Below are 26,180 nucleotides of genomic sequence, written 5' to 3' on the forward strand. Positions count from 1 at the left end.
TGCCCTATAGAAGCAGAGATACTTCTACATTTCAAAATAAGATGTGTCCTATGTGGAGCTGCTCTGGGCTTTTTTTTTTCAATTGGTTTGAAAAGCGGTTGGAAAGAGACATCTTGTGTTAGTCCTGGTTTAAAAAGTGAAGAAAAACAGCTTTCAGACATTGTGTAATTTAATATATAAACAAAAAAAATAGTGCCCTTGGTTAGTTTTTGTGATGCAGCTGTATCATCTGTATGCTTAGCTCATGGGTTGTTGCTCAAACTCTGAGTACTTTGGTGATATTTTGATTCTTAGGACAGACAGTGCTGCGTTATGTTATAAAAAAAATAGCATTTTGTGGTGTCCCAAATCCAGACTGAGGGTTTTTCACCCTTCTGTGCTGTCTGCAGACTCTGACTCTTGTTATAGATAAACATACTGTCCTCTTTACTCAGGAGCTGAACCTCTCTGGTGTCACGCTCTCAGCGTCTGACTCTACCTGCCGAACCTGAAACAAGCAGAACAACCTGTCCTCGTGAACACTGACTGAACTGAAGCTGCTCTGCATGTTCTCACAGGCTCTCTGAACCCAGAGAGAAGGTTTTAACCAGACTGTTATTGTCACTGCTGGTTTAATTGGAAAGTCTAAGCTTGAACATACACCTCAGACCTGACAAGTCTCAGACTTTTTGATAATTCCGCATCTGGTAATGAGTAGCTGTCATTAAACCTCAGTGAAATCTGTTTATTCTGAGTTCATCGTGCTGTAGCTGCTCCTGAAGGCTGCTATCTGGAACAACCTTAAGAGCCGGCTGACTAAACGCTCCTCTCTCTATCCGTCTGCCCACTGTTGTTTCTTCCTCCTCTCCTCCGTCCATCCGCCTCTTTCTTTCTCTCTATATTCTCCCTCACCATTTCCTCTCATTTCCTCCTCTCTCAATCCTTCTCTTTTCTCTCTCTTATTCCCTGCATTTTCCTGCCTCCATCCTTCCTCCCTTCCTCTCTTTCTCTTTCCGAGCCTCTCCTTTTGAAGTCATGGGTGCTGATGCAGTTGCCATGGCGACAGGCGGAGGGGGAGACGACAGGAATGGAAAAAAAAAATCAGCAGAAATCAGCTGCACCCGAAGGCCTAGCAGACTCTGACTTCACGATGTTCAGTTCAGTGTTGTGAGCATTTGAAAAAGACCGTTGCTGGTGACTGTCAACCATTCGCTTGAAATAATATAATTTGTCAGATTCTTATCAACCGAGTGAAACCAACACACAATTATTTGTCAAGATTGTTTAGAAAGAAGATTAATCTTTAGTTTATTGACTTTTGTTTATGTCTCAAGTTCAACACTTACCAAGTTTGTTTCCTGGAGCTATTTCTGAAAAGAGGGCGGAGCTTATGAATGCTCTGAATCGACCAGTTTCCCAGTTGTTTCAGTGGAAATTCAAATCTAGTATTAGATTATAAACACTTAAAAAGTTAAAAACTGAGCATGACTTATTTAAGATGGCTTAACACAGGAACACAAAGCTTATGGGTAAATTATGTCAAATTTGGTTGCTGAGTGTGGCTAACATTAGCAGCGCTAGCACCCCTAGCCTTTCATTCCCCTTACAGATTAACATCCTCATACCTGTGTTCGTTCCTTATGACTCAAGTCCATCTGATATCTGTGATTATTTACATCAGGGTTATAGAACTTTACTGACCTCTTTACTGTTTGGTCAGAGTTATGGTTGCGCAAACATTTTGGCAACTGGGGAGTGCAGCAGTTGGTTAAGCTACTCAAGGAGATTTACTACCAAAAAATGTGATTTCCACCTAAAATCTTGATGACGCCTGTGGTTTGTCGTCAAAGATATGTCTGATGAGTGCCATCACAAGGACAGTTGTTGTAAATGGCCGATTGCCATCACGTTCGCCTGAAACTTGCCACTTAGCAAGGCTGACCAACGGTCGTGGTCCTGTCAGAATTTTGTTTAACTTGAGTCCCCGGTCAAGTATCGATTCTCACAAGTAACCACAGAACAGGTAGACCTTTTGCTTAGTGTTTAAATTCAGAGTTCAAAGAACATACCTCATCTGAATGAACGTAGCTTTACACTGCTGAAATGCATGCACATCTTCACCATGATGTAGGTTGAAAAGGTGTTGATAACAGTAGCCATTAAAGGAAACTTCAATCCCAGTTAGTGGCACATGTCTGCGTTATAGCTTCAATACTCTGTATAAATGATATTTTAGACGTACAATAATAAAAAACAATATGTAGTTCTCCTGAGTGACTAATAACTCTAGTGTTGAGTTTGTAAATGTTTAAATGTGTAAGCCCTCTACTGGGCAAAGATTTAGTAAAATGCTAAGTTATAAAGCTAACCAACCTGTGTGTGAATGAGATTCCATTTGTGGTGGAAGCTAACCAGGCTGAAAATGTAAAGTTATGAAAAGGCTTGAGTAAAGTTGTGAACTCTTAGCTGGCTTGGCCTCAAATTTGTAGGAAGAAAAACCAAAACAAAAAGTCGAGTCACTTTAAAAATGCTTACGAAGGTTGTGTAGATGTATAGCTGTACGTACGTAGCAGTAGCATAAAGTTGTCATGAAAAGAGAAATAAGCAATAGAGATCCAAAAACTCTCCGACATGCTGTTTGAATGTTTATTTTTAAAGTTTGGCATTTTGACACAAGGCACAAGGAGGATTGACTCCCTTACAGGCCAGCCTCTGGTGAGCACTTGAGGAACTGCAGCTTTTGGCGGTTCTGTAATGATAAAGGAAACCCAAAGGTTGAGAAAAGAGGAACATAAAGTGGTGAGAAGAGAGTGGAAAAACAGAAGGAGAAAGGATGTGAAAGAGAAAGAAATGAGAAGGCGAAGAAGAAGGTCGAGTAAGAAAGACAAACTATCCCTCTCTGCAGCTCACTCTTTATAATTAGAACAAACCAGGAGTGTGTGTGGATGTGTGTGTGATGCAGCACAGCTTCTGATTAGCTGAGCTGTTGGCAAGGGGTGGAATGAAGGAGGGAAGATGGGATTCTATGCTGTGATTGGCTGGATCGAAGCCCAGGGGCAGATGGGAGATTTCAGCGCAGTGCTTCTCTTCTTCTTTTCTTTGACTCTTCTCTTCCTCATTCCTTTTCACTTCTCCTTTTTCTATTTTCTGTTATCGTCTCATTCCCTTTTTCCTTTCCACTTATTCTTTAATTCAGTTTTGTCTGAGGTTTTTACATTTTATTTTATTTTTTTCCAACTTGATGCCATTTTTCCTCCTCTCTGTGCTTGTTTATCTGCTCTTTCTCAGCTTAATGTAGGCTTTCGTTTTTGCCTTAAATATCTCCAAACAGTTCACCTCCATTAACAGATACAACATGACAATAAACAATATGAACTTGCAGGACACACTGTAATTTGAGGGGGTGTGGTGTGTCGTCTGAGTCGTATTGGCCAATCAGGTGCATGCATGCAAAACTGTTCGTTTGGAGAGCAACAGCAGAAGTTCAAGGACAGAACTCAGCTCTTGATTTCAGATTTCAGATTTTGGCAAACTTTAGAGCCAATCAGTACATAAGAAAATCAGTTTCTGTTTTAGCTTCATACCGCTGAAGGAAGACAGAGTGTAGCCTCTGTGTGACTTACTGTGTGAACCTGAGACTCACCACAAACACATGAAATGGCGCTTCTTTTGTAGATGCAACAAATTGCAAAATTTGGAAAATTTCACAAATTTTTGGTCTGAACAAAAGTGAATTAACTAATTTGATGTAGACAATGTCACACAAGAAAATGCCTCTTGATAGTTTAGTTCTTGACAGTCTGTCTCTGCGTTGTCTGTGATGCTAGTCAATGTTTTCAGATACCAAGGACATCCCGATATTTTAAGATTGCTTTAAAAATAGTCAAGCCAAACTCTGTTTATTGTTTCTTTATATCTTGCTCTCACATTTAACCTTTTTTTTTGCTTAACAGTGTGATGTTTTAGCTATTTTAGCCTCCTGTGATCTGTTTACTGAAGTCAAAGTCCAGCGAACTCTGCATTTACGCTGACTCTGAGAATTACCATTAACTGGCAGTTTTCCAGAAGATGTAAGAATAGATAAAAGACATGATTATGAAAAATATCTAGGAGGAATAACTTTCCCTTTTTGCTCAGTCTAATCAAAATTAAAGTTGCTAGTTTGATTCTTTCTGTCCATCTAGACAGAAACATGTGCTAATGAAAGTAAATTAAAATGATTCAACTAAAAACAGTTTACTTGTTATGTTTGGTTATGAGCAAAATTCAGGTTCTGCTCACTTTGTCCAGTTTTGGTCATGGTCGTGTTTCACTCCCCCTCTCTCCGGGACCAATGTTTCTACATTCACTTTACGACAAACATCCAGATTGAGCCTCTGATGTGTCGTCTGTTTTAGGATCTGTCCGGCTCCATCGATGACCTGCCCACTGGCACAGAGGCAGCAGTGAGTTCAGGACCATCTGGATCTGGCAGCGCTCAGGGCGACCAGGGGACGCCAGCCCGCTCCCCTTTCTCCCCCCACGTCTCACCTCGACTCCCCCCGCCAGCTCGTACTGGGCCCTCCCCATCTCCCTCGCCGTCCCCTGCTGGGTCCAGCAGCCAGTCACGATCTGGACCTCTGTCACCCGCCACCAGTGGACCAGGTGGGATGATGATGTCACCTTCTGTCCTGTTTTGCCTCTCAGACCTGATAACAAACTGATTTTTCCTTAAGTTTTATAACAGTTTGTAAATTATGACTCTCTGGTGTGTTCCTTTCAGGCTCTCAGCTGACCCCTCAGGTCCCTCGTCCTGGATCAGATGTTGGTCCTCATCCCTCCCAGTCTGCCATGACTCAAGACAGAGGTACTGACACAGAATTATAAATCTGAAGACAAAACAATCTCTGCTCACTGTCTGATTCAAAACATACACCAGTGTGATGTCTTAGGCTAACACTTTCCATCTGTTGCTACCGTCTGTGCTAAGCTAATCCAACTAAATGTCACCTCTCTTTCTCTCATGTCTGTATTTTCTTCAGGTTTCCCTCCCTCCATGCAGCGTAGCACTCAAGGGCCTCAGTTTGGGCCCCAGCAATCAGCACCCATGTCCCCTCACTCCACCCCAGGGGGGCCCATGCACCAGGGCTCCTACCAGCAGGGCAGTTCATACGGCCAGTATGGTCCCCCAGGTGATTACAGAGACTTCAAATTGAAAGAGTGTTCATAATCTGGTAAAAATGAAACTCAAAGACGGTTAAACCCTCCCCTCCCTCTCCAGGTAACTTTCCCCGGCCCCCCCACTATGGCGGGGCCCCCAGTGCCAACTACAGCACCCCTGGTCCGGGTTCCAGCCTTGCCAACAGCCTGGGTTTGAACGCCAGCAGTCCCATGCATGGTCAGGGTCCGTCCACACCAGCAGGTCGTGGTCCGGGACCAGGACCAGGGGGTCGGCCATATCCTGCTGGAGGGGGCACTATGGCTCCCACCTCCCCTGGGATGCCACAGCCTGCTGGGCAGGGCATGGGGCCTCCGGGGCCAAACGCTGGTCGTAAACTACCTGAGGTGGGTCCTAACGCGGGGCCGAGTGCCAACTCATCATCATCATCCTTGACGTCTGCCTCAGCCGCTCCAGGAAGGTGAGTTTTCTCTGATGTTTCTCTGCAACCAGCTGCATGTTTCACTTCAGCCTGCTCAGATGTTGGACCAGGATGGTGCGTTCAAGGCTGTTTGGATATCTGAGCTTTGACAACTTAAAAGAAGTCAAAAAGTTGCATCAGATCTCAGTTTTGTCACCTCTCTTTATCCGTCCTTCCCTCCTCCTTCAGGCCTCCCTTTCCTCGTTCTCCGGCCCTCCACACGCAGTCTTGGCCAGGGAGTCGGCCTGCTCCTTCACCTCACCCCTCCTCTCACCCTCACCACTGTCCTCACCCTCCTCCCCACCAATCACAGCAGGGATCGTACATTCAGCCACAGCCCACCATGCAGACCCCCTCAGAGCATTATGGGTAGGTTTGGTATTATAGAAACGTGACGTCTCAGGCTCAGCTGCTGTCAGAGAGGTCACGGGATGACTGAATAACTCAACACTCTCTGTTCTGCATGGCTTCAGAGGTTCTGCCGCTGCTGGGTCTTCATGAGAATAGGACGCTAACTTTTCTTTCTTTACAGCTCCTAAAAGATTCCTTACAGTATAACTAAGTCTTGTCTGCACAGTAGGCCTCCTTCCAGCCTGACCAGCTGGGATGATATCTTAACAAATCCGTCATTTATTTTCTCCATGACTTGTTTTTCAGCCGTCTTTGTGTCTAACTGCACGGGTCCTGGAGACAGAAACTTTCTCATCTTTCGCTTCCAGCATGCACCCTGACGTCTCATCAGTTAAAACATATCTGGTGATAATGCAATGCTTTCTTCTTCTTCGGTGATGTCCAGGCAGGGCAGCTACATGGGAATGCCACCAATGGGAGGAATGGGCCCTGGAGGTCCGTACAGCCAGCAACCAGGCAGCAGCTCTGGGAGGATGACACCACAGGGACCGCCCCACAACCCGCCCTCAGGTAGATCTTAAGGAGTTGAAATTTGTTTGTTTGTTTATTTGTTTGTTTTTCTGAATGACTTCATAATTTTTCTCTCAGGTCCCATGATGATGTCTGCAGATGGGATGGGTGCTCATCCAGATGCCAAGCAGAGAGTGGAGCTGAGCAAAGACGGCATCTGTCCTGTCTCTGAACCACTCAAACCTAAGGTGAGTGTTTAACTGGACAGCATTAGTCTTCACACAAACAGGGCCCTCTTTAAGGTCATTAAAGATGTGACAAAATAAAGTTTCTTTTTACTAGTAGAGAAAATGACGTGGCTTTAACTGTGAAGTTTGTGGAGACATCAGTAGTAGGGTGACCTCTATGTTTACAAATGGGACATAATGCCCTTACTGTGAGGAAAAGTATATGAAGTTCCACTTAGAGTGACTTGCCAGTGGAGAAAATGGGGGAGAAGAATTTACCTATGAGGTGTCTTTCTAGTTTGTGAAAAATGAAGAAGTGCCCTTCTGTTATCTTCCAGTGGTAAAGTGTGATAGGGTGCTCTGGAGGGTGTTCTTTTGGTGCTGAAGTCACCGACCATCCATTAAAGATGCCCTTCAATTGGCATGTTAACCTCCATGGTATTCCCCTATTGGAGAAAACGTGAAAATGCACCTCCCAGCACAAAAAATGCAATAAGATGCCTTCTTGAGTGTTCGCTAGGAGGGAAAATGCAATGACACACCCCAAAGGGTGCCCTTACAGGGCAGAAATTGTAGTGATGGAGCCCTGTTGGCTGTCCTCTTGATGGAGAAAACATTATGGGCCATAAAGTCTATCTTTTCAGAAAATAAGAGAAGAATTCATGCTGGGTGTTCTTCTATCGGAGAGAATATGATCAAGGTTTTTGAAAAGCCCCCCTATTTGGGGAATACTGTTTGTAAAGTGTACCCTGGTGTCTTCAAGTGGAGAAAACACAACATGATGACCATATAAAGTGCCTTTCCAGCGGAGAAAATCCAGTGTAGTGGTCTTACGGATGTTCTTCAGTGGAGAAAGCTGAATAAAAAATCCAACTGGTCCAGAATTCAGCTGCCCGTATCATCACTAAGACCCCTTAACAACATCATATCACACCCATTCTTCAGCACCTCCACTGGCCACCGGTCAAGCATAGAATAGAATTCAAATCCTTCTGTATACTTTCAAAGCCATCCACAACCTCTCCCCTCCATATCTGTCTGACCTCCTCGACATTGCCCGCTCCCTCAGATCCTCCTCCACCCACCTCACTGTGCTCTCTGCCCACCTCAGCACTATGGGGAGCAGGGCCCTCAGTTGTTCTGCTCCCCAGCTCTGGAACTCCTGTCCTCCAGACCTCCGAAACCTGACCTCCCTGTCTCTTTTCAAGTCCAGACTCAAAACCCACCTGTTCAGGACTGTATACCCTGCTTGACAAGAACTTACCTCCTTTCCCCATACCGGTCCTTATCTATTGTGCTTTTCTATTGTTGATTGTATTTTTATTGTTGATATTACTGTGGTTATTGTTTTAACCTTGAGTGTCTTGAAAGGCGCTTTTAAATAAAATTCATTATTATTGTTATAAAGAGCATAACAGAAGCCTTAACAATGGAGGAAAAAAGAATGATGGGTCTTCTAGTGGAGAAAACAAAATGCTGGGCAATTCTTGTTTTATGTCAAGTGGTAAAAACTAATTATGGGTGTCCTACTTGAAATAAAAACATGGCAAGTCCTTCTTGGTGTCAATTAAGTAGAGAAAACAAAATTATAAATTGTGCTTGTTGTCATTGTATGGACAGAAATACAACAAAGCCTCTTTGGTGGAGAAACACAATAATGGATCTTGGTGGTGTCCTTGTAGTAAATTAAAAAAAGTTAATGAGTCTTCTTTGTAGTTCTAGAGGAGAAAATACAAGGAGAGGTCCTGCTTTGTTTCCTTTTTAGTATAGAAAACAGAATCAGCTCACTGTGAAGTATCTCAGCACTAAAACATGGACCTTTCAGAAAAAAGTGATAGTGTTATTCATGTTACCACAACTGGACAAAAAATGGTGGTGATTCCTTTAGGCGTTTCTTGAAGTAAAATAAAAGTAACAGAGACCCGTTGAGTTGGATTGTGAGTTGCTGTACTCACTGAGTCTGGTCTAATATTGCTGTTGCGTGCCTTTTCACCCTCATCAGGACCGCTATCCTCTTTAATGGGCTCAATTTGTTTGGAGGAAGCAGCTTTTCTCCTCTAAACATCTCTGTTTCTTTGAGGAAGGACCAAGGCACCTTATCAGTATTTCAAGAAACTCCTTCCAGAAAGCAGAAAGTCCTCCTCCACACTTTCCCAGATTGCTCAAATCCAAAAACATCATCTGTCAGAGTTCGTAGGCAACGAGCACACTGACATGTCGGCTTTGTAGTTCAGTGGGTTTGTTCCAGTCAGGAGATGTTTCTCAAAGAAACTGATTCCCTGGTGCAGCGTGTCTTTGCCTCGTCCTCGTTGGTGTTCCTCATTTCCGTCTCTTATTGATCTATTTGTTTTGAGCAGCATGGTGTTCGTTACACCTGTCAGTATTTTATCTGGGTGTCTCTGGTTGTGGAAGTGTTACAGGAAACCCAAAATAACCAGTTGCTGCCAACAGGAACTGGAGTTTCCTCAGTCGCTGCTTCTGCCGAGCTTCCTCCGTCTCTTGTTTGTTTCATCTTGTTTTCCTGCATTTGTTAAGTTCACTCTCAGCTCTGCAGCTGCAGAGTTTGAAATCTTCTCTTCCTTGTTGCTCTTCCCTGACTTGCCTCTCCTCATTATCCAACCGTGAGGAGTCGGCCTTGATCAGAGATCTGTGTAGGATGTGGATGTGGCGTTCAGGGTTATCTGAGACGGCTCGTCTTTGTCTTGTGCTTTGACTCTAGTTCACTTGAAGAGAGCTTGCTGCTTCGGATTCGACGGTTTGTCGGCAGCTCGTCTCCATGTGTTGATTCTCCTCAGAGACTCTGTTACTTCTAATCCTGCGATGTTTTGTTTTGTGCAGAAGCTGTTAGCTCCTAGTTCCATGTTAGCTCTTCTTACATATTTTAAAATTTCTTTGTCCCCTCTCACTTCATGTTTCTGTCGTGTGTCTTTATATCCCAGGACGGGTTCCTCTCTCAGCCTGTGTCCAAGCCCCTTACGCCATCCCCGATGTCCCCCAGCTCTGCTAGTCTGTCCTCCTATCACGGGGAGGACAGCGACAGCATTAGCAGTCCTGCCTGGCCCAAGACATCAACAAGCCCTGTAAGTCCAAAAACAGCACAGTGAAAATTAATAAACTGATATTAATTGATTTACCGGTATTGTATTGTTTTGTTTTGAGAGCAGTGTCATCATGGGGCAAAGTAACTTTTTAATTCCATCTAATTTCTATCTATATGTTTTGTTTTACTTCAAGGTTTCAATACTGCTTTTATGGTAAAATGAATTTACATCATGTTGTTGGTCATTTTAAGACTTTTGGTTTGAGAAAAGGCAGACAGTGAAAGTGTTTTTGAAGTTTACTGGATCAAAAATGATGCATCATTTGCAGACTGAAGGTGGAAAACAATCAGATTTTTTTTTAAATGAAAAGCCACTTTCTGTTAGCATACATTTGCAGAACCATTGGTGCATTCACCTTCCCAATAACTATTTATACTTGTGTAGGATGAAGAGTTAAGCATGAATAAACTTAAGAAATAGAGGATCCAGGATAGATCCCTGTGGGACGCCACATCTTAAAAGAACATGAAGAAGACAGTGAACTAATATAACTGATTCATTTATTTTTATTAAAGATAGACCAGACTTTAGGCACATACATAGCCTGCCTATGCCATCATGAAGCGTCTGTTTACACCAAGCACGGTCTCACCAGAGTCAGCTTAACGAGTGAGAAAAACATTGCTACAGGGTGTCCGCGGGGTCCTTAAAAGTATTAAAAGTTGATAAATCAATTTTGGGAAAATTAAGGGCCTTAAAAAGTATTAAAAAGTCTTAATTGTGGTTTTATGAGGTATTAAGTTTCAAAGGTATTCAAGCTTTGACCCAAAAAATATCCATGAATATTTATTTTCCTCCTTGCAACTGTCCCCTGATTAGGACGTTAAACGTTCAGCCAATAAAGTTCTAAAATAGAACAGAATAGAAAAGAATAGAGTTACTTTATTGATCCCAAACTGGAAAAATGTTGTGTTAACAGCAGAAATCAATGGAGTCAGTAGAAAAATACAAAAGTAAAAAAAGAATGAAATAAAAAAATACATAAAGACTATAGTTACAATAAAATACAACAATAAGGATTGTGAGCAGTATTAACACCAGCTATAAATTAACGTCATTTCTAATTTTATAAAGAGAAATTAAATACAACATTAAAGCAAATCACACTATCTCGGGCACATGTCCTAAATTTTAAATTTTCTTCAGCAAGTTGGCCTTGAATAACTGCTGTTTCTTGTTGTGGGAGTGTTGATAAACTTGCCTTTAGTTTAATTTGTTCTTTCAAGCTTTATTCCTCCTTAGCTTACATCATTTCTGTAAAAATGTAAACTACAACTGTTAAAAAGTGGATGCCAGCAACAACTGAAAGTTGCGATAAAGTCTTAAAACTTTTTTAAAGGTTTTTGAAAAAGTCTTGAAAAGGTTTTGAAATCAACCTCAGGATTTTAGCGTGTACCCTGATTGCTAGAACTTGCGTACGGTTTGCCAGTGTGACAGCATCCACAGATTCACCCCAAAAGGTCTTTAAACTCCTTTTAAGTTGAATAGTCATAAAAAAAGTTTTCAATAGAGACTTTTTGGATACATTCTGCTAAATATGAGTGCTGCAGAAGTCTATGAGAAATTCACTGCCAGTTAACTTCATTCCTCAATTCTTCTTCTTAGTTTCCTTTTCTTGGTCATTCTCCACTCTGATGTAATAACTCTCCACTGACCCTCCTCCCTGTGTCCCAATGTATCCAGAAGCCCAGCGTGGCCACCATGACCAATGAGAAGATAACCCGGCTGTACGAGATGGGCTCAGAGCCAGAGAGGAGGATATGGGTGGATCGGTACCTGACCTTTATGGAGGAGAGGGGGACGCCTGTCCCGAACTTGCCTGCTGTGGGGAAGAAACCTCTGGACTTGTGCAGACTCTACCTGTGTGTCCGGGAGATCGGAGGTCTGGCCATGGTGAGGAACCAGCTCAGATCTTTGTTTGAGTCCTGTTTTATTTATTGATATACAGATATTCAAGTTAAAGCCAGTTAATACAAAGAAAAGAAATATAACACTACTGTTTGATTTTTGGCACTTATATTTTGAAAATATGGGAGTAAACTGATGATTTGGCTTCCTCCCTCCTCATCCTCAGGTGAACAAGAATAAAAAATGGAGGGAGTTGTCGTCTCTGTTGAGCATAGGGACATCCAGCAGCTCGGCCAGCTCTCTGAAGAAGCAGTACATCCAGTACCTGTTCGCCTACGAGTGTAAGATGGAGCGAGGGGAGGAGCCCCCACCTGAGGGCCCAGGGTCCACTGGAGAGGCCAAGAAAGCTCCATCTCTACAGGCCAAGATCCAGCCTCCGTCCCCAGGTGAGGAAACTTCATTTGTCTGAAAAACTCAGTATCAGAGATCAAAGCAGGAATGTGTCAGATTCTGTGTGTGAGCCAGGCTGAAGTGATCCCAGACTGTGACGACACACACACACGGCTCACACACTCACACTCTGACACGAATGGTTATGTAACAGGAGAGCAGTGTGAGTTATCAGGCGGGGGAGGGGTGTGTGAATGTAAACATCAGTGACCTCAATCTGACCTAATTTCCCACGATGCCTCTCTCCCTGTCTCTCTTCAGGCTTCATTAAATGTGTTTATGCAACACTGCCCTTCAAAGACAGAACAAAGTAACTACAGGACGACTCAGTGACATGGTGAAATATCAAGTCTGAATATGTCAAATTTAACATTAGAGGGAACGTCAAATCCTATAGTAAAGAACATGATCCCTGTGTGGTATGAGGTACAAAAATATTTAAAGTGTGGGCCTACCTTCTTTCAGTGCTCCCCAGTTTGGGGTTACAATTATTTTGTGTCAGGCAGGGATGATGGTGGTTTCAAACTATGTGCTGATAGGGGTGTGAGTCTAGTTAAAGACACTTCTAATCCAGCAGTGGTGGGCTGAGTATTAGACAGTGGTTTAATGAAATGTCTGCGCCTGACTCTGGAGAAGATAATATATACACATTTTTTAAATGATTATTTGATAGTTCTATTTTTTTTCTTAAATTTCTTCATTGTAAATATGTGTCTTGAAAGATGTATAAAACTAAATGGGTGTTGCTCCAAAAACTCCAAAAAATCTAACTTTTAAAAATCAAACATCTGCAGTAGATTTAAAACTTCTAAAATGCGTATCCATCTGGGCTCCACAAAGCTGTCTGACCCCAAAAAACAGACCCCATTATTCCTCATTTCCAAACATCCCTGGTCACTGTGGCTCCACCTCTTTTTGGGACTGAATGAATCTGCAGAGCGACGTTTCATGATGACACGTGACCCTTGTTCTCAGCAGGTTTTCTGTCTTGACTGTATCTCTACAGCCAACTCGGGCTCCCTGCAGGGCCCCAACACACCTCAGTCCAGCAGCAGCTCCCTCACCGAGGCCCCTGGAGACCTGAAGCCACCGACCCCTGCCTCCACACCACACAGCCAGATGGGCCCCCAGCAGGGAAACAGGTAGGGGCAGGAAGCAAGTTCTAAAACATGAACTTCTGAAACTTGTACAGCTGATTTATGAACTTTTGTTGAATTAAAATGTCTAACAGCGGTTTGACCTCAAACCTGCTGCACCTTTCATCTTCGTCCTTCTTTAAAATAAAGGCAAAAAAGCTCAAAATAATAATTACATCAAATAAGCAATTTAAATGAAGAAAGTATGGCACAAATCAATGTTTTATTCACTAAGAATCCAAAAGTTGACGATTTCTTTCCCAGGAAAGTAAGAGGCAACTTAGTATAGTAACAAAGATATTAAACTGATATAATCTGCATAACTTATTCTTGAGTTATCTAAAGAGTCTAGCACACATAAGCTTAAGAAGTAGAGGACCCAGGATAGAGCCCTGTGGAACACCACATCAATAATTAACACTGAGGACAGGGTTGACTGTTGGAAATGAGTTAATTCACAATTTTAGATTTATTTTGGGGCACTTTTGCATTTACAAGATAGGACAGCTGAAGAGGGACAGGAAATATAGGGAGTAGTAAGCAGCTTCTCACCCATTTTTAGCAGGCAACATCACATCAAACCGGCCGCAGTATGTCAGGGTGGACGGCTGCATCTCTGAGGTGGTTACAAGCAGCACAGGAGTACCTCAAGGAACTGTTCTGGCACCCTTCCTCTTTACCCTCTTCACCTCCGATTTCCGGTTCCACTCTGGTTCCTGTCACCTCCAGAAGTTTTCTGATGACTCCTCCATTGTTGGATGCATTACTGATGATGACGAGGGGGAGTACAGAGGGCTGATTGAGAGCTTCGTCACATGGTGTGACAGAAACAGCCTGAAGCTCAATATCAGCAAAACCAAGGAGGTGGTTGTGGACTATCGGAGGAGCAGAAAGTCCCCTGTCCCCGTCACCATCCAGGGGGAGGAAGTGGAGAGGGTGGACTCATATCAATACCTTGGGGTCCACATCAACAATAAACTGGACTGGTCCCACAACACAGATGCCCTCTTCAGGAAGGGACAGAGCAGGCTGTTTCTCCTGAGGAGACTCAGGTCGTTTGGCATCTGCAGCAGACTCCTGAAGACCTTCTACCAGTCTGTGGTGGCCAGCGCACTCTTCTTTGCGGTGGTGTGCTGGTGGGGTGGCATCAAGGCTGGTGAGGTCAACAGGCTTAACAAACTGGTAAAGAAGGCCCACTCTGTTGTGGGCCTTCAATTGGACACTCTGGAGACCGTGGCAGAGAGGAGGATTATGGACAAAATAAGGGCTATCATAGACAACTCCTCTCACCCCCTCCACAACGAGCTGTTGGACATGGGCAGCTCGTTCAGCCAGCGCATCATCCCACCCAGAAGCAGAACTGAGCGCTTCAGGCGCTCCTTTGTGCCCACCGCCATCAGACTATTGAACAGCAGCGGAGGCCACAGTACATCTCTGCACTGACCTCCACTAATCCATGTCTATGGCAATGTCTATGGCAATAATACACTACACTGCTCTGCACTTTAAAATTTAATATTTAATATATACTGTGTACACTGCTCTCAATTTGTTTTTGCTTCTTCATGTCATCCTTCCTTTGTCCAAAAACATACTATGTGTAATTTTATTTTACTTTATTTTTCTCCCAATGCATGCTGCTACCTTTTTTACTTGCCCTGTACTGCTGCAATACTTGAATTTCCCCTCTGGGGATCAATAAAGGATTATCTTATCTTATCTTATCACCCAGAATTTAGCCTCCTTACATTTGCTCCCTGTTAGTTTTAGAAATGACGTTAAAAGTATTTTCCTCTGCTGGGGAACGACCTGCCTGAAGTGACATGGCCAAAAGATTCAGTCAAACCAGATCAACCTTTTAAATCTTGTCATAAAACTTACTTTTATAGACTTTGATTTGCATTTTCAAGATTTCATTGCTTTATTCATTTCATTGTTTTCTGCCTCTTCTGCCTATTGTTTTATTCATTCATTTATATGAAAATCTTTTGATAGCTTATATTTGTATCTTTTCATATTTCTACAAGCTAAAGCATCCACATTTAAAAAACTTTATAATTAAAATGGTTATGAAAATGTATTTCACTTATTTTATTTTATTTTATTGTTCCCTTTGCTCATCTCCTGTTGTGTTTATTCCTCAGGAATATGGGTGGGGTGAGCGTCCAGGATCCGTTCTCTGAAGGGAGTGACCCAGCTTTCCACAACAAGCGAGGTCCAGGACCTGGTGGTACCCCCTACCAGCAGGGAGGAGGTCCAAGTGACCCCTCAATGAGGATGCAGTTTGACAACAAAGATCCCTTTGGAGGAGCGAGGAAAGGTGAGAAGGCTGAAAACCAGATGAGACGAAGATGGACGTCTTGAGACTTGATAAGTGCCTTGATCCCCGTTGGACTTTTGACCAGTTTGAAACCAGCAGCTTCCTGATAATAACAGTCTAGAAAAGGTTTAGAGGTGCAGTAAGAAAAAGTGTCTGTCTCTGTGCTCTTCTGCCCCCTGGTGGTGTGTTCTTCTGCTCTTTTAGAAGGGCTTTACTGAGCTCGCATTGCACCCACATTTCATCACCACTGAGAGTTTTCCACAATCCTACGTCAGTTCTACAATTTTCTTGCACTCAGATGATTGAAATCAGAATTTTATGTAGAAAAAGCTCATTTTATGAATCCATCAACTTTATTAAAAAATGCAACCTCGCTTCCAGAAACGTTAAGTTGGGGTTATAGATATTCAGGTTACTCCAACTGCTTTACGTCTTTTCCTCTCCAGGTCCAGGGCTTGGTGGTGAAGCCTTTGGCCCTGGTCAGATGCCCAGTGGTGCCATGCAGGACATGTACCCCCGTGGGCCACCCTCAGGACCCCTGACAGGGATGGGTCCCAGACCCCAGTATCCTTACGGCCAAGGCTACGAGAGGAGGTAAGAAACTGGTTGATTATACATAAAGATTTTGCTCCTCTCTCTGCATGCATTTGCAAAATCATCATAGCATGTGGCTTTTGATGCATGAAATGAAAAGTTTTAACTTTATCCTTATCTTTAGGTGCAGGTTCTGTTCTGTTTTCAGAGGTTTTGTCAAGGATTAATGCAAGGTGTTGCTCAATTCCTCCTGTCATGACTTCAAATTTCAGGCTTTTTACAAATCTTATTTTATTGAAAAGAAACATAAAACACATTCAGATTTTATTCTGAAATAAAATCTTACAAAGACTGGAATAACTTCAAATATTGTCTGATTTAAATCGCACACTTGCACAATCAAGTCACACAATTATGGCTTCAATTCCTTGCCTTTTCAGCTAGCTTTTTGATTTTTTCATTTCTTTCACTCTGGAAAAAAGGAAATTCTGTCATTTATTATCTGAGTTGTTCCCATAGTGTGTTGAAAAGTCTCCTTACATTCCTTTGATTATCTTGTTTTTTCTTCTCTGCAGGTCAGATCATGTGATGGGCCCAGAAGGAGGCCTGGCGCCCCCTGGAGGTCAGAACAGCTTGGGTCCATCTGGAAACGAGGCCGGCATGTTCCCCGCCAACAGATATCCCCCCCAGAGGTGAGGAGGATGATCAAAGATGAAATATTAGCTTTAATTTGTCTGTGAGCAGTGTTTACATAAAGTTTCTGCTCCCTCTGCAGACATGGACACGATGGTTTCGGGCAGCAGTATCCTCACGGCATGGCCTACAGTTCCCATCAGCCCCTGTACCCTCAGCAGCAGGTGAGCACACAGACACTTTACACTTGTATGGCAGATTAACAGACTGGAGTCAGAGTTTAAAACACCTCGATGAGGGATAGTGAGATTAAAAAGTAAATATTTCAGATCAACCAATCAGAGAGCAGTTTGTTACAAGGTAAAAAAAATCTCTGCTTTATAGTTGGTGGAAACTAAATTAGTTTTCTGATGAGGAATGCATCAGGTGTATCAGGTGTGTGTGTCTGTGTGTGTGTGCAGGGCTACAAGCGTCCGATGGAGTCGCTCTACCCTCCGGCAAAGCGTCATGAAGGAGAAGCGTTTGGCGTGCAGACGTTTGGCTCCCAGCAGTCTGACATGTTCAGCCCCTACAGCAGCGGAGGAGGGGGAGGGGGCTTCATGGGCCCAGAGCGACGGCCTGTTCAAGGCCAGTACCCATACCCTTATCCCAGAGACCGGCAGGGGCCTCCACAGCATGGCATGATGGGATCAGGACCGCCATCAGTTTCAGGGGGGCCCAGTGAGGGGCCACAGGGTAACATGTGGCACCCCAGATCAGACATGGGATACTCTTACAACCGCCAGGGGCCCCCTTACCCCGGCATGGGTAGAGGGGACGAGCAGGAGGGCCGGGTTCAGGAGAATCAGTGGCCACCGAATCATCCAAGCCGCCAGCCACCTTACTCCTCCTCCTCTTCCTCCTCGATGCCCTCCAGACCACAGTCATCCTCCTTCCAAGCCACACCAACTGTTCCCAACCATGTGACCCGCTCCCTTAGCCCCTCCTCCTTCCCTCGGCCCATGGCGGGCTCGCTTTCCCCCAACAGCGCCCCCTACCTACCCTCCATGAAGAAACCAGGCCACCCTGGCGGTCCTCCGTCCTCTCAGAGCGTTCACCTCCTGCACAGAGACATCAGCTTCCCTCCTGGTTCTGTAGAGGCCACGGCCCCTAAACTGAAGGCACGGCGCCGACTCACCGCTAAGGATACTGGTACGACCACACACACATTAACTCACACATTCACATACACACGACATGTCTCGCCTCTCTGACTGAATCTGTCCAATCAGGAACTCCAGAGGCGTGGCGAGTGATGATGTCGCTGAAGTCCGGCCTGATGGCGGAGTGCAGCTGGGCTCTGGACACCATTAACATCCTGCTCTATGACGACAGCACCGTGAGCTCCTTCAGCCTCACTCAGGTGAGTCTCACCTTCACACAGACGTCTATTAGAGAGATTACGGTAATCACAGATTCTGCTCACATGACCTCTTCTTCTCTGACTGCAGCTGCCTGGTTTCCTGGAGATCGTGGTCGAGTATTACCGCCGCTGCCTTCTCCAGATTTTTGGTATCCTGGAGGAGTACGAGGTTGGGGCAGAGGGACAGAAGACCCTACTGGGGGAGGAGAAGGAGGTGCAGGAGGCGCCATCTGCCTACTCTGAGTCCAACCAATCAGAGACGCTGAAGAGGTCAGAGGAGGAAGAGCCGGTGCTTTTACTCACAGCTCCTCTTTTAGATGCAGAGAAGGAGAAAAAGGAGAACCCTGTGGTCAAAGAAGAGGAAGTGAAAGAAGAGCTCCGCCCCCCACAGGCGAGCAAGCACGACAGGCTCCCCATCAAACTGGAGGACACCGGGGAGGAGTGGGAGGAGGTGGAGGCGCGCTGGGCCGAACTCAGCCGGCCAAACGGTTTCATCAGCGGGCTCCTCCACTGGAAGGCTGGTGGGGGAGACACAACGGCTCACATCCTGACGGGAGCAGAGGGGGAGGGGGGCGGAGAGAAGGGGAGGAGATGGGGGGAAGAGGAGGCTCTGGGAGGTGAGGAAGAGGAGAAGCTACCAGGTGGTGAGGAGACACCGCCTGACACACAAGAAGGTAAAAACACGAAACGCTTCATGTTCTGCAGGTTTGGTGTATAAACGATGATTCACCACCAGGTGTCTCTGTCTGAGGATGATGGACTTAAACACGTCTTTGTCTTCAACAGGCTCTGAGGTCAGAGGTCAGACTCCACCGGCTAGGAGCCCCCTCAGTCAGCTGGAAGACGAGCCTCGCTGCTGGGACGAGGCGCCGCTCTCCACTGCCAAATCCTGGCAGGACGCTTTGTCCAAACGCTGCATCTGCATCTCCAATATCGTGCGTGGCCTCTCCTTTGTCCCTGGAAACGACGCCGAGATGTCCCGGCACCCAGGCCTGGTTCTGATCCTGGGCCGGCTGGTTCTGCTGCACCATCACCACCCCCACAGGAAACGGACTCTGCCAAGCTACCAGCGTGAGGAGGGGCAAGGGCGGGCCTGCAGCCGGGACGAGTGGTGGTGGGACTGCCTGGCGACTCTGCGGGAAAACACGCTTGTGACGCTCGCTAACATGGCAGGCCAGCTGGATCTGTCAGGTTACCCCGAGAGCATCATCCTGCCGGTTCTGGATGGACTGCTGCACTGGATGGTCTGCCCGTCCGCTGAGGCCCAGGACCCATTCAGCTCAGCGATCGGCGTTGGCTCGCTGTCGCCCCAGCGACTGGCTCTAGAGTGTCTGTGCAAGCTGAGTATCCAGGACAGTAACGTGGACCTGCTGCTCGCCACACCTCCCTTCACCCGCCAGCAGAAACTCTACGCCACACTGGTGCGTCTTGTGGGGGAGCGGAAGAGCCAGGTGTGTCGGGAGATGGCGGTGGCTGTCCTGTCTAACCTGGCTCAAGGGGACGCCACGGCGGCGCGAGCTGTCGCTTTACAGAAAGGCAGTGTGGGAACTCTGATCGGCTTCCTAGAGGACAGCGTGGCAATGGCTCAGTACCAGCAGAGCTCACACAGCATGTTGCATGCCACTGCGCCTGAGCCACCAAGCATCAACATGATGTGCCGTGCTGCTAAGGCTCTGCTCGCCATGGCGAAGGTTGAGGAGAACCGGACGGAGTTTGTTCTGTACGAGAGCCGGCTGCTGGACATCTCGCTGTCAGCGGCGCTTAACTCCTCGGTGGCAGCCATCATGTGTGAAGTACTCTTTAAAATTGGCCGCTCGTGACACATACAGCGCCACGGAGCGTGCTCAGTGGCCTCAAAAGAAGCTCCGCCCATGTGATGGACCGGCCTCTATTTTATTTTTATTTAAAGAACTCAAAAGATTTTAAATACAAATGAATCTATAAAGAATATATAAAACTCCTCCATCCACAAAATGTTTATTTGGATTTTTAAATAATTTTAATACAAAAATATTTAATACCTGTATTTTTTATTTTTTATTCTTTGTCGTTGTTTTTGTTTTCGTTATAACCAAAGTGTGATGCTGGAGAGCGCTTAGGTTCTGGCTCTGTGACGTGGTTCTGTTTTTATGATTTGAGGGCAGGGTTTGTTAGAATTTGGGGGCGGGGCTACTCTAGATTTGGGGGTGGAGTCTGTTTATTTAAAGTAACATGTTGTAGATATATTTCCTTTTTCTCTCTGCAGAGACACACTGATGTTTTTGTTTTGGTGCAATATGTTTGGGCGTTTTTTTTTTATTCTTAATGTGAATTATTCAACCGTCTGCAGTTTGACCATCTCCAGTATTTTGCCGAACCACAGCAGTATCAAACATCACGTTCTGTTTTTTATCTCTTTATACGTGTCCGCTCAGATCCCCTCCTCTTCCTCATCATCCTCCTCCTGTAAATAGAAGATGTACATTTGACTCTGTGAAACAATGAATGGTTTATAATCACCTGGACGTTTGGTTCCTCTGCAGGTGAACTCTCCTTTCTGTATTTAAGGTAAATATTCTCAGCTTCAGGATGTTTTCAGGGTCTGATCTGAGAGGGTGCGTTTGTTTTCAGAGACTCTATGTACAGGCAGCAGGGGGGGTGGGGGTGGGGGGTTGTTGAAACTGTACTCAACATGTTGCTAACTGACACGACTTCAGAAACAGTTATAACAAATGTAAAGAGAGAAACAAAGAGAATCTCTACATCCATCCAGAGCGTCTCCTGTGTGTGTTTTGACTTCATTCAGCAGCTTCTGTTTGTCTCCACAGATCATCTCAAGGTTATAAAAACCATCAACACTTCCACAGGTAAAACTATAGTGCTTTCTTTTAGATGATGTGCTACCAACTGTCCAAAAAGCTGCGTTTAAAACCATATTTGATCTGTAAATATCTTTAAAAAACAACTCTGAAGACAATTGTGTTTCATCCATCATATTTTTTCTGCGAGAACTGAACATTTTTCGTTATCAGCCTGAACAAATGTACAAAAACTATAATACAGCAACTTAAAGACAGGTTGATGTTTAAAAAAAATCAAAATGTAATAAATATCCTGGAGTTTTTCTTTAGATGTTTAAGTCTGAACAGGTTCAGGCACATTAGAGACCCCTGGTGGCTTAAATGGTCATTACATAGAAAAAAAAAAAAGACTTGTGATGGAAAATGTTCTTCACATTTTAACTTTTCTGTAGCCATAATATAAACTGCTTTTCTAATCCAGGGGGGCTGCGGAAATCCAGACCAGGATTAAATTAGTCCACAGAGAGCAGCAGAGGTCTCCTCAAGTCTCCGTATTGATTTAAGTTCCTTTGACCGTCTGATTGGTCATCCAGCAGCAGCATCAGGTCACTTTGACTTGAAGAGTGAGTCCCAGTCCACAGGTTCAGGTCTTGGTGAGGACTCTGTGGGTTTTGGGATGGCTGGGAAAAAGGACTGCATCTTCTGTCTAAACTCTGAAAACTGAATGAGAAGAAGACGAGTCAGACCAGCATGGATCAGTTTTTTATCAATTCATTTATAAACTTAATCTTTTAACATCTCATTCTGGAAAAATCCTTTTGAGTTTTTTTCCTCATACATCCAAGAAATTTAATCTGGTTTACTCACATCTCAGTCTTAAGGTTTAGAAAAATAATTAATTCAATTAAACTCTTAAAATGAAGTCTGTTTCTAAAAATACATAGGACTTATTTTCCTCTTCGGTGTTTTGGTTTTTTTTTCCAAACAAAAAAAAAGATTTTCAAGACTTTGAGCTAAATTTCTCCTGTGACTTTTCATCTGGATGTCAGAAGTGTTACACTTTTATTCCTCCAAATCAAACCACCTATTTTTACTTTACTTTTTTTTTCCAAGTTTTTTTTTAAACAACTTGTTTTTGTAGACTTTCAATGTCTTGCAATTTTACAAGTTCCTTTTTTTTCTTACAAAGGTTTTTATTTAGCCAATAATTTAGTCGAAAATAAGTTTAATTTTTTTATTTTGTTCTTCCATTAGACTTTTTCTTCGCACACATTTTAAATTCACTTTTTCATTCTGCTTTTCTGTTGGCAGATTTATGTCTCTTTTTTTTTTTTTCAAAATTCGAAATGTTGCTTGGTCCAAATTTGACAAAATTGTTGCACATGTTTACATTTTTTCTTTAACATGTTTACTCTGTTCCTATAAGAAAAAGTCTCCACTATGATTTTGACACTTTTTAAAAAACAAATGTGATGTTTTTTCTGTTTGAAAAATCTTTTGTTATCATTGAATCTTCTAAGGTGACCGTAATCTCTTTCTTTCCACAACTTGAATATTGACCTCACTATTTAATACATAACTGTTTCTTAATGTTTAAAAGTCTCCTTTAAGTTGTACGTACATTGCGAACATCCAGAAGTTTCCACACGGTGAAGCTGAGCAGACCAACTCCACAGAACGCGTACAGAGAGCCCCAGCCGAGCGCTCTGAGCGCCAGAGAGGCCCCACTCTCTGGGGCTGCTGCTGTCACCGTCACACCCTGCAGAAGAGGAGTCAAAAATAATGGAAATTAAACGGTTTGTTTGAAACTTTTTTTTATCTTAAAGGCGTCTTAAAACATAATCTTACACAAAATTGTTGTTTAAATTTCCCTCCTCTAAATGAGCGAAACTGTAAAAATGAAAGTCCTAATCAGGCAGCAAGACAATCTGCAGAAAATCTCATGTCTAAGTCAGAGGTCAAGGGTCAACCCTGGAGAGATGCTGAGAGTTTTAACAAATAAGTCATTGTGCACAAAGTTATACTTAAACTACTGCGTCTGCGTGAATCAAAACCTGCAAACTAAAAGAAAAGCAGTTTTTGAAAAAGTTTCCATGAACATTTCCATTAACATTTCCATGAAAAAAAGTTTTAAATTTCAGACATTTCTTTTGGATTTCCTGATGGCTTCCTTCCTCCAGTGCTCATCGCTTCGGGTTTAATCTAATTTCACATTCTAAGGGTTTTTCTGGGTCCTGCAGGGGCGCAGTGCAGACGACAAAGCAGACTCTGTGACAGAAATAGAGTCAGAAACAAATGCCGGGTTGTTCCTCGGTGCTAACTTTAGCGAGCGTGTGCGTCAGCTGTAATCAGATCCTGTGAGCGGACGATAATCACGGCGTTCCAACTAACAGGACGAGTCTGAGAAACACTGAAGCTTCGTGGAAAGATAAAAATGCGTTTTTATGGCGTCTGGTCAGGAGGGAGCGTAGACGTCAGCACTGATGTTTGTTTATTTTCCCCAACATACTGCGGGACAAAAATCTCATTAGAAATCTGAGAAAAACAAGAAACTCTGAATCTCACATGTGGAGAAGGAGACAAATCACATTAAACATTCTGATGCTCAAATATTAGCTCCTCAAAGAAACATGCCTCTAAAAATACATCACTTCAATAATTCTACTGCAAAGTTATTTGACTTTTTATCATATGCTATTCTGTTAGAGGGGTGAGAAGGGCGGTAAGAAAAACTGATAAGTCAAACAGAGGAGATGACAGGTGAGTCAAAAAGGAAATGATGCCCCCAGCTTCAGAATCTTCTACCACTGCTGTAAATCTCTGTTCACCTACAACCTGAGAGATGTTATGGAGTCAAAAAATAGAAGTCAGAGACTTAAAGCGCCCTCTGCTGTTTAAAGAAGGGTAACAGAGTTCATTTTTTTTATCTCACTGAAAAGAAGGGTCTCTTTTGTGAACTGTCTCACAAATTCAAAATTGTACTCGCACAAAACTCCAGTTGTGATGGTTTGGAAATAAAGGCTTAAAGTAACAAGACTAAAGTTATAATGTTCTGAGATTAAAGTTACAATGTTGCAAGAATAAAGTCAGAAAGTTACAAGCATAGACTATACAAAAAAGGAAGTCATCTTGCTCAATTTGAAGTGAGGCCACCACAAAAACTGCTCCCCCTGGTGGCTGGCTGCAGTATAAGATCAAATACCCTGTTTCTCCAGTCATTCCAGGTAAACTGTAGTCAAAACTTTAAAAAATAAATACACCTGGTAGAAATGTTAGAAATGCCGTGTTGATGTGTTGATATTATTAGGCTTCATTGTATTCAAGTCCTCTTTTTTTCTGAATAGTTTCTTTTTTATTAGGTAACAGAGGTTAAAACGGGGTGTTATGTCATGTTTAACGATGGTCAGCTGCTGTTCATGTGTAGTTTTTCCAGGAATACTAAAATATGTCGGGAACGAGAGCCAAGAAGAGATTAGACTTTCAAAAGAAAAATCTATGTATATTTTTGCCGCTTGGCTCCACTCTGATTCTCCCAGTTATGATATTGCAAGAATGATGTTGTAAAGTTCTGCAGTTCTACAGTTTCATCCGTTTCATGATTAAGCAGACACTTTTGTCCAAAGCAACATACAACAAAAGGAAGTATTTTGACAAAAGAGAAAACCTTAGTTAGTGTAACAAAGTGCTACGAGTTATTTGGTTTCAATTTTATTGAAATAAAGTGATAACATGATGAGCACTAAGTTGTAATGATACAATAATAAAGCCGTACTCTTTGGAGACTAGAGCTTGCAAGTTCCAAAAATAAAGTTACAAGCCAAAAGTCGTCATAAGAATCAAATTGGAATGCTTTGAGAATAAAGTCCTAACATTACATTCAGTTTAAGTTCTTTTTATCAATGTGACCCTGATCCTTTGTTTTTGTTGTACCCTGTAATGTCTGATGTATAGAATATTACTTATTTGAAACGTTTCAGTTAGATCAGGAGCTGAATGCTGTATTGAAGGTTAAAATTGGTTTGATTCTCAGCTCAGCTTTTTACTCTATCTACTGTCCAGTCATCCAGACAAAGACAGCAAAAGGCCATTCTATATTATAGTCAGACTGTATACATTTATACAGTCTGACACTTCAAGAGGAAAAGTAGAAGCTAAAACCTCGCTCAGTGTATCACCTTATTAAACCAATCCGGACTTTTCTTCTTCGCTAGGGCCAACGTAGAGCCAAACCCTGCCATCATCCCTGCAGACGCCACTGTAGTTAGGAACGCTGCACCTGCACACAGCAACAAATATCACCTTTACAGCACATCATACAGGGCAATAAATAAGAAACAAACAACACTGAACTATGTTTAGATGATTTGATAGAGCCGAATTATTAAACGTAACTTGATTTAAGAAAAACATATTTCAGAAAAAATAACGCCGACAGAAAAATTATCGACATCAAGGAAAGGTGTAAACTGCAAGAGATTTGAATTGATTTTGGCTACACGGAATGAACGTCAATTTCCATAGATGAGACAAAAGTAATCCATAACATTCACGCGTGATATAATCAATGGTTTAAAGAATAATAATAATAATAGCAGTTTTTTAATATGGGGTTTGGTGTGAGAAGACGCCAACCTGCTCGACATTGCTGTGACCTCGTTATAAAAACGCAATTAAATCATTTCTGACATACATTGATGGAACCTGTTTAGTGTTACATTAAATAAATACTATATTTTGAAGGACTAACTGCTTTCTTGCCTTTTAACATCTGCAGTTTTTCCTCTTCATCCATTTCTGCTCCTTCTTCTATATTTACACCAGTGGCTGGCATGTTGTTTGAGTCCGTCTGACTAAAGTCAACGGGTGGAAACAAGCAAGCGCGGAACCTTTGCAAACCACTTTTTTTTAAATCAAAAATAAGTTAAAACGTCAAGAAAAATGACAGAGCATACCTATTACTTGACTATTTTTCGTATATGTAAAACAGAAAGCTAATTCTCTCCTTTTATATCTCGATTTAGGTTTGTGATTGTTTCGGCAACCGACGGAAACGTGAGAAGGACGGAATGCTGAACCAAAGATCGTCTCCAAACACAATTTTAGTACATTAGATGAAGAGTAGAGAAGCCTCACTCCGTTTCTTTTTAGCTCGTCATCAAAATGCTAAATAAATAAATTATTAAATAAATAAATCCATGGAGAAAAACTGCAAAAATTATGAGTTATCTCGGATTAAATAAAAATCAAGTAGCCTAATGTCACATGTAATATAAAGTATTTTGTTTGAGACT

The 26,180-nt window shown here is 43.1% G+C and overlaps 2 protein-coding genes across 3 annotated transcripts in view; one reads left to right on the forward strand and one right to left on the reverse strand.

Moving 5' to 3' along the window:
- Positions 1–21,076, forward strand: part of arid1b (AT-rich interactive domain 1B) — a 32,661-nt gene extending 11,585 nt beyond the window's left edge. Inside the window, exons 5-23 of one of the 2 annotated variants that reach the window (XM_074685725.1) lie at positions 4,377–4,623; positions 4,742–4,825; positions 5,001–5,150; positions 5,240–5,597; positions 5,787–5,966; positions 6,394–6,518; positions 6,597–6,706; positions 9,625–9,765; positions 11,470–11,679; positions 11,861–12,080; positions 13,091–13,226; positions 15,365–15,540; positions 15,987–16,134; positions 16,650–16,766; positions 16,850–16,931; positions 17,169–17,898; positions 17,979–18,109; positions 18,198–18,783; positions 18,896–21,076. In XM_074685725.1, the coding sequence (XP_074541826.1) occupies positions 4,377–4,623; positions 4,742–4,825; positions 5,001–5,150; positions 5,240–5,597; positions 5,787–5,966; positions 6,394–6,518; positions 6,597–6,706; positions 9,625–9,765; positions 11,470–11,679; positions 11,861–12,080; positions 13,091–13,226; positions 15,365–15,540; positions 15,987–16,134; positions 16,650–16,766; positions 16,850–16,931; positions 17,169–17,898; positions 17,979–18,109; positions 18,198–18,783; positions 18,896–19,929 (4,965 nt within the window). In that variant the 3' untranslated portion in view covers positions 19,930–21,076. The remainder of the gene's footprint in view (positions 1–4,376; positions 4,624–4,741; positions 4,826–5,000; positions 5,151–5,239; positions 5,598–5,786; positions 5,967–6,393; positions 6,519–6,596; positions 6,707–9,624; positions 9,766–11,469; positions 11,680–11,860; positions 12,081–13,090; positions 13,227–15,364; positions 15,541–15,986; positions 16,135–16,649; positions 16,767–16,849; positions 16,932–17,168; positions 17,899–17,978; positions 18,110–18,197; positions 18,784–18,895) is intronic. The other variant, XM_074685724.1, reaches the window with a different exon arrangement.
- A 16-nt stretch (positions 21,077–21,092) lies between these two features.
- tmem242 (transmembrane protein 242) lies at positions 21,093–25,766 on the reverse strand. The gene is made up of 4 exons (XM_074685727.1): positions 25,648–25,766; positions 25,065–25,165; positions 22,511–22,648; positions 21,093–21,609 (listed from the first exon to the last, which is right to left on the reverse strand). Exons 1-4 carry the CDS (start codon positions 25,718–25,720, stop codon positions 21,496–21,498), a joined length of 426 nt encoding a protein of 141 aa, XP_074541828.1. The 5' UTR covers positions 25,721–25,766; the 3' UTR covers positions 21,093–21,495.
- Positions 25,767–26,180: the final 414 nt, after the last annotated feature.

The sequence above is a fragment of the Halichoeres trimaculatus genome, unplaced genomic scaffold (assembly GCF_033239565.1).
Source record: "Halichoeres trimaculatus isolate MK-OKI-2021-1 unplaced genomic scaffold, fHalTri1.1 fHalTri1_scaffold_13, whole genome shotgun sequence".
Classification (NCBI taxonomy): domain Eukaryota; kingdom Metazoa; phylum Chordata; class Actinopteri; order Labriformes; family Labridae; genus Halichoeres; species Halichoeres trimaculatus.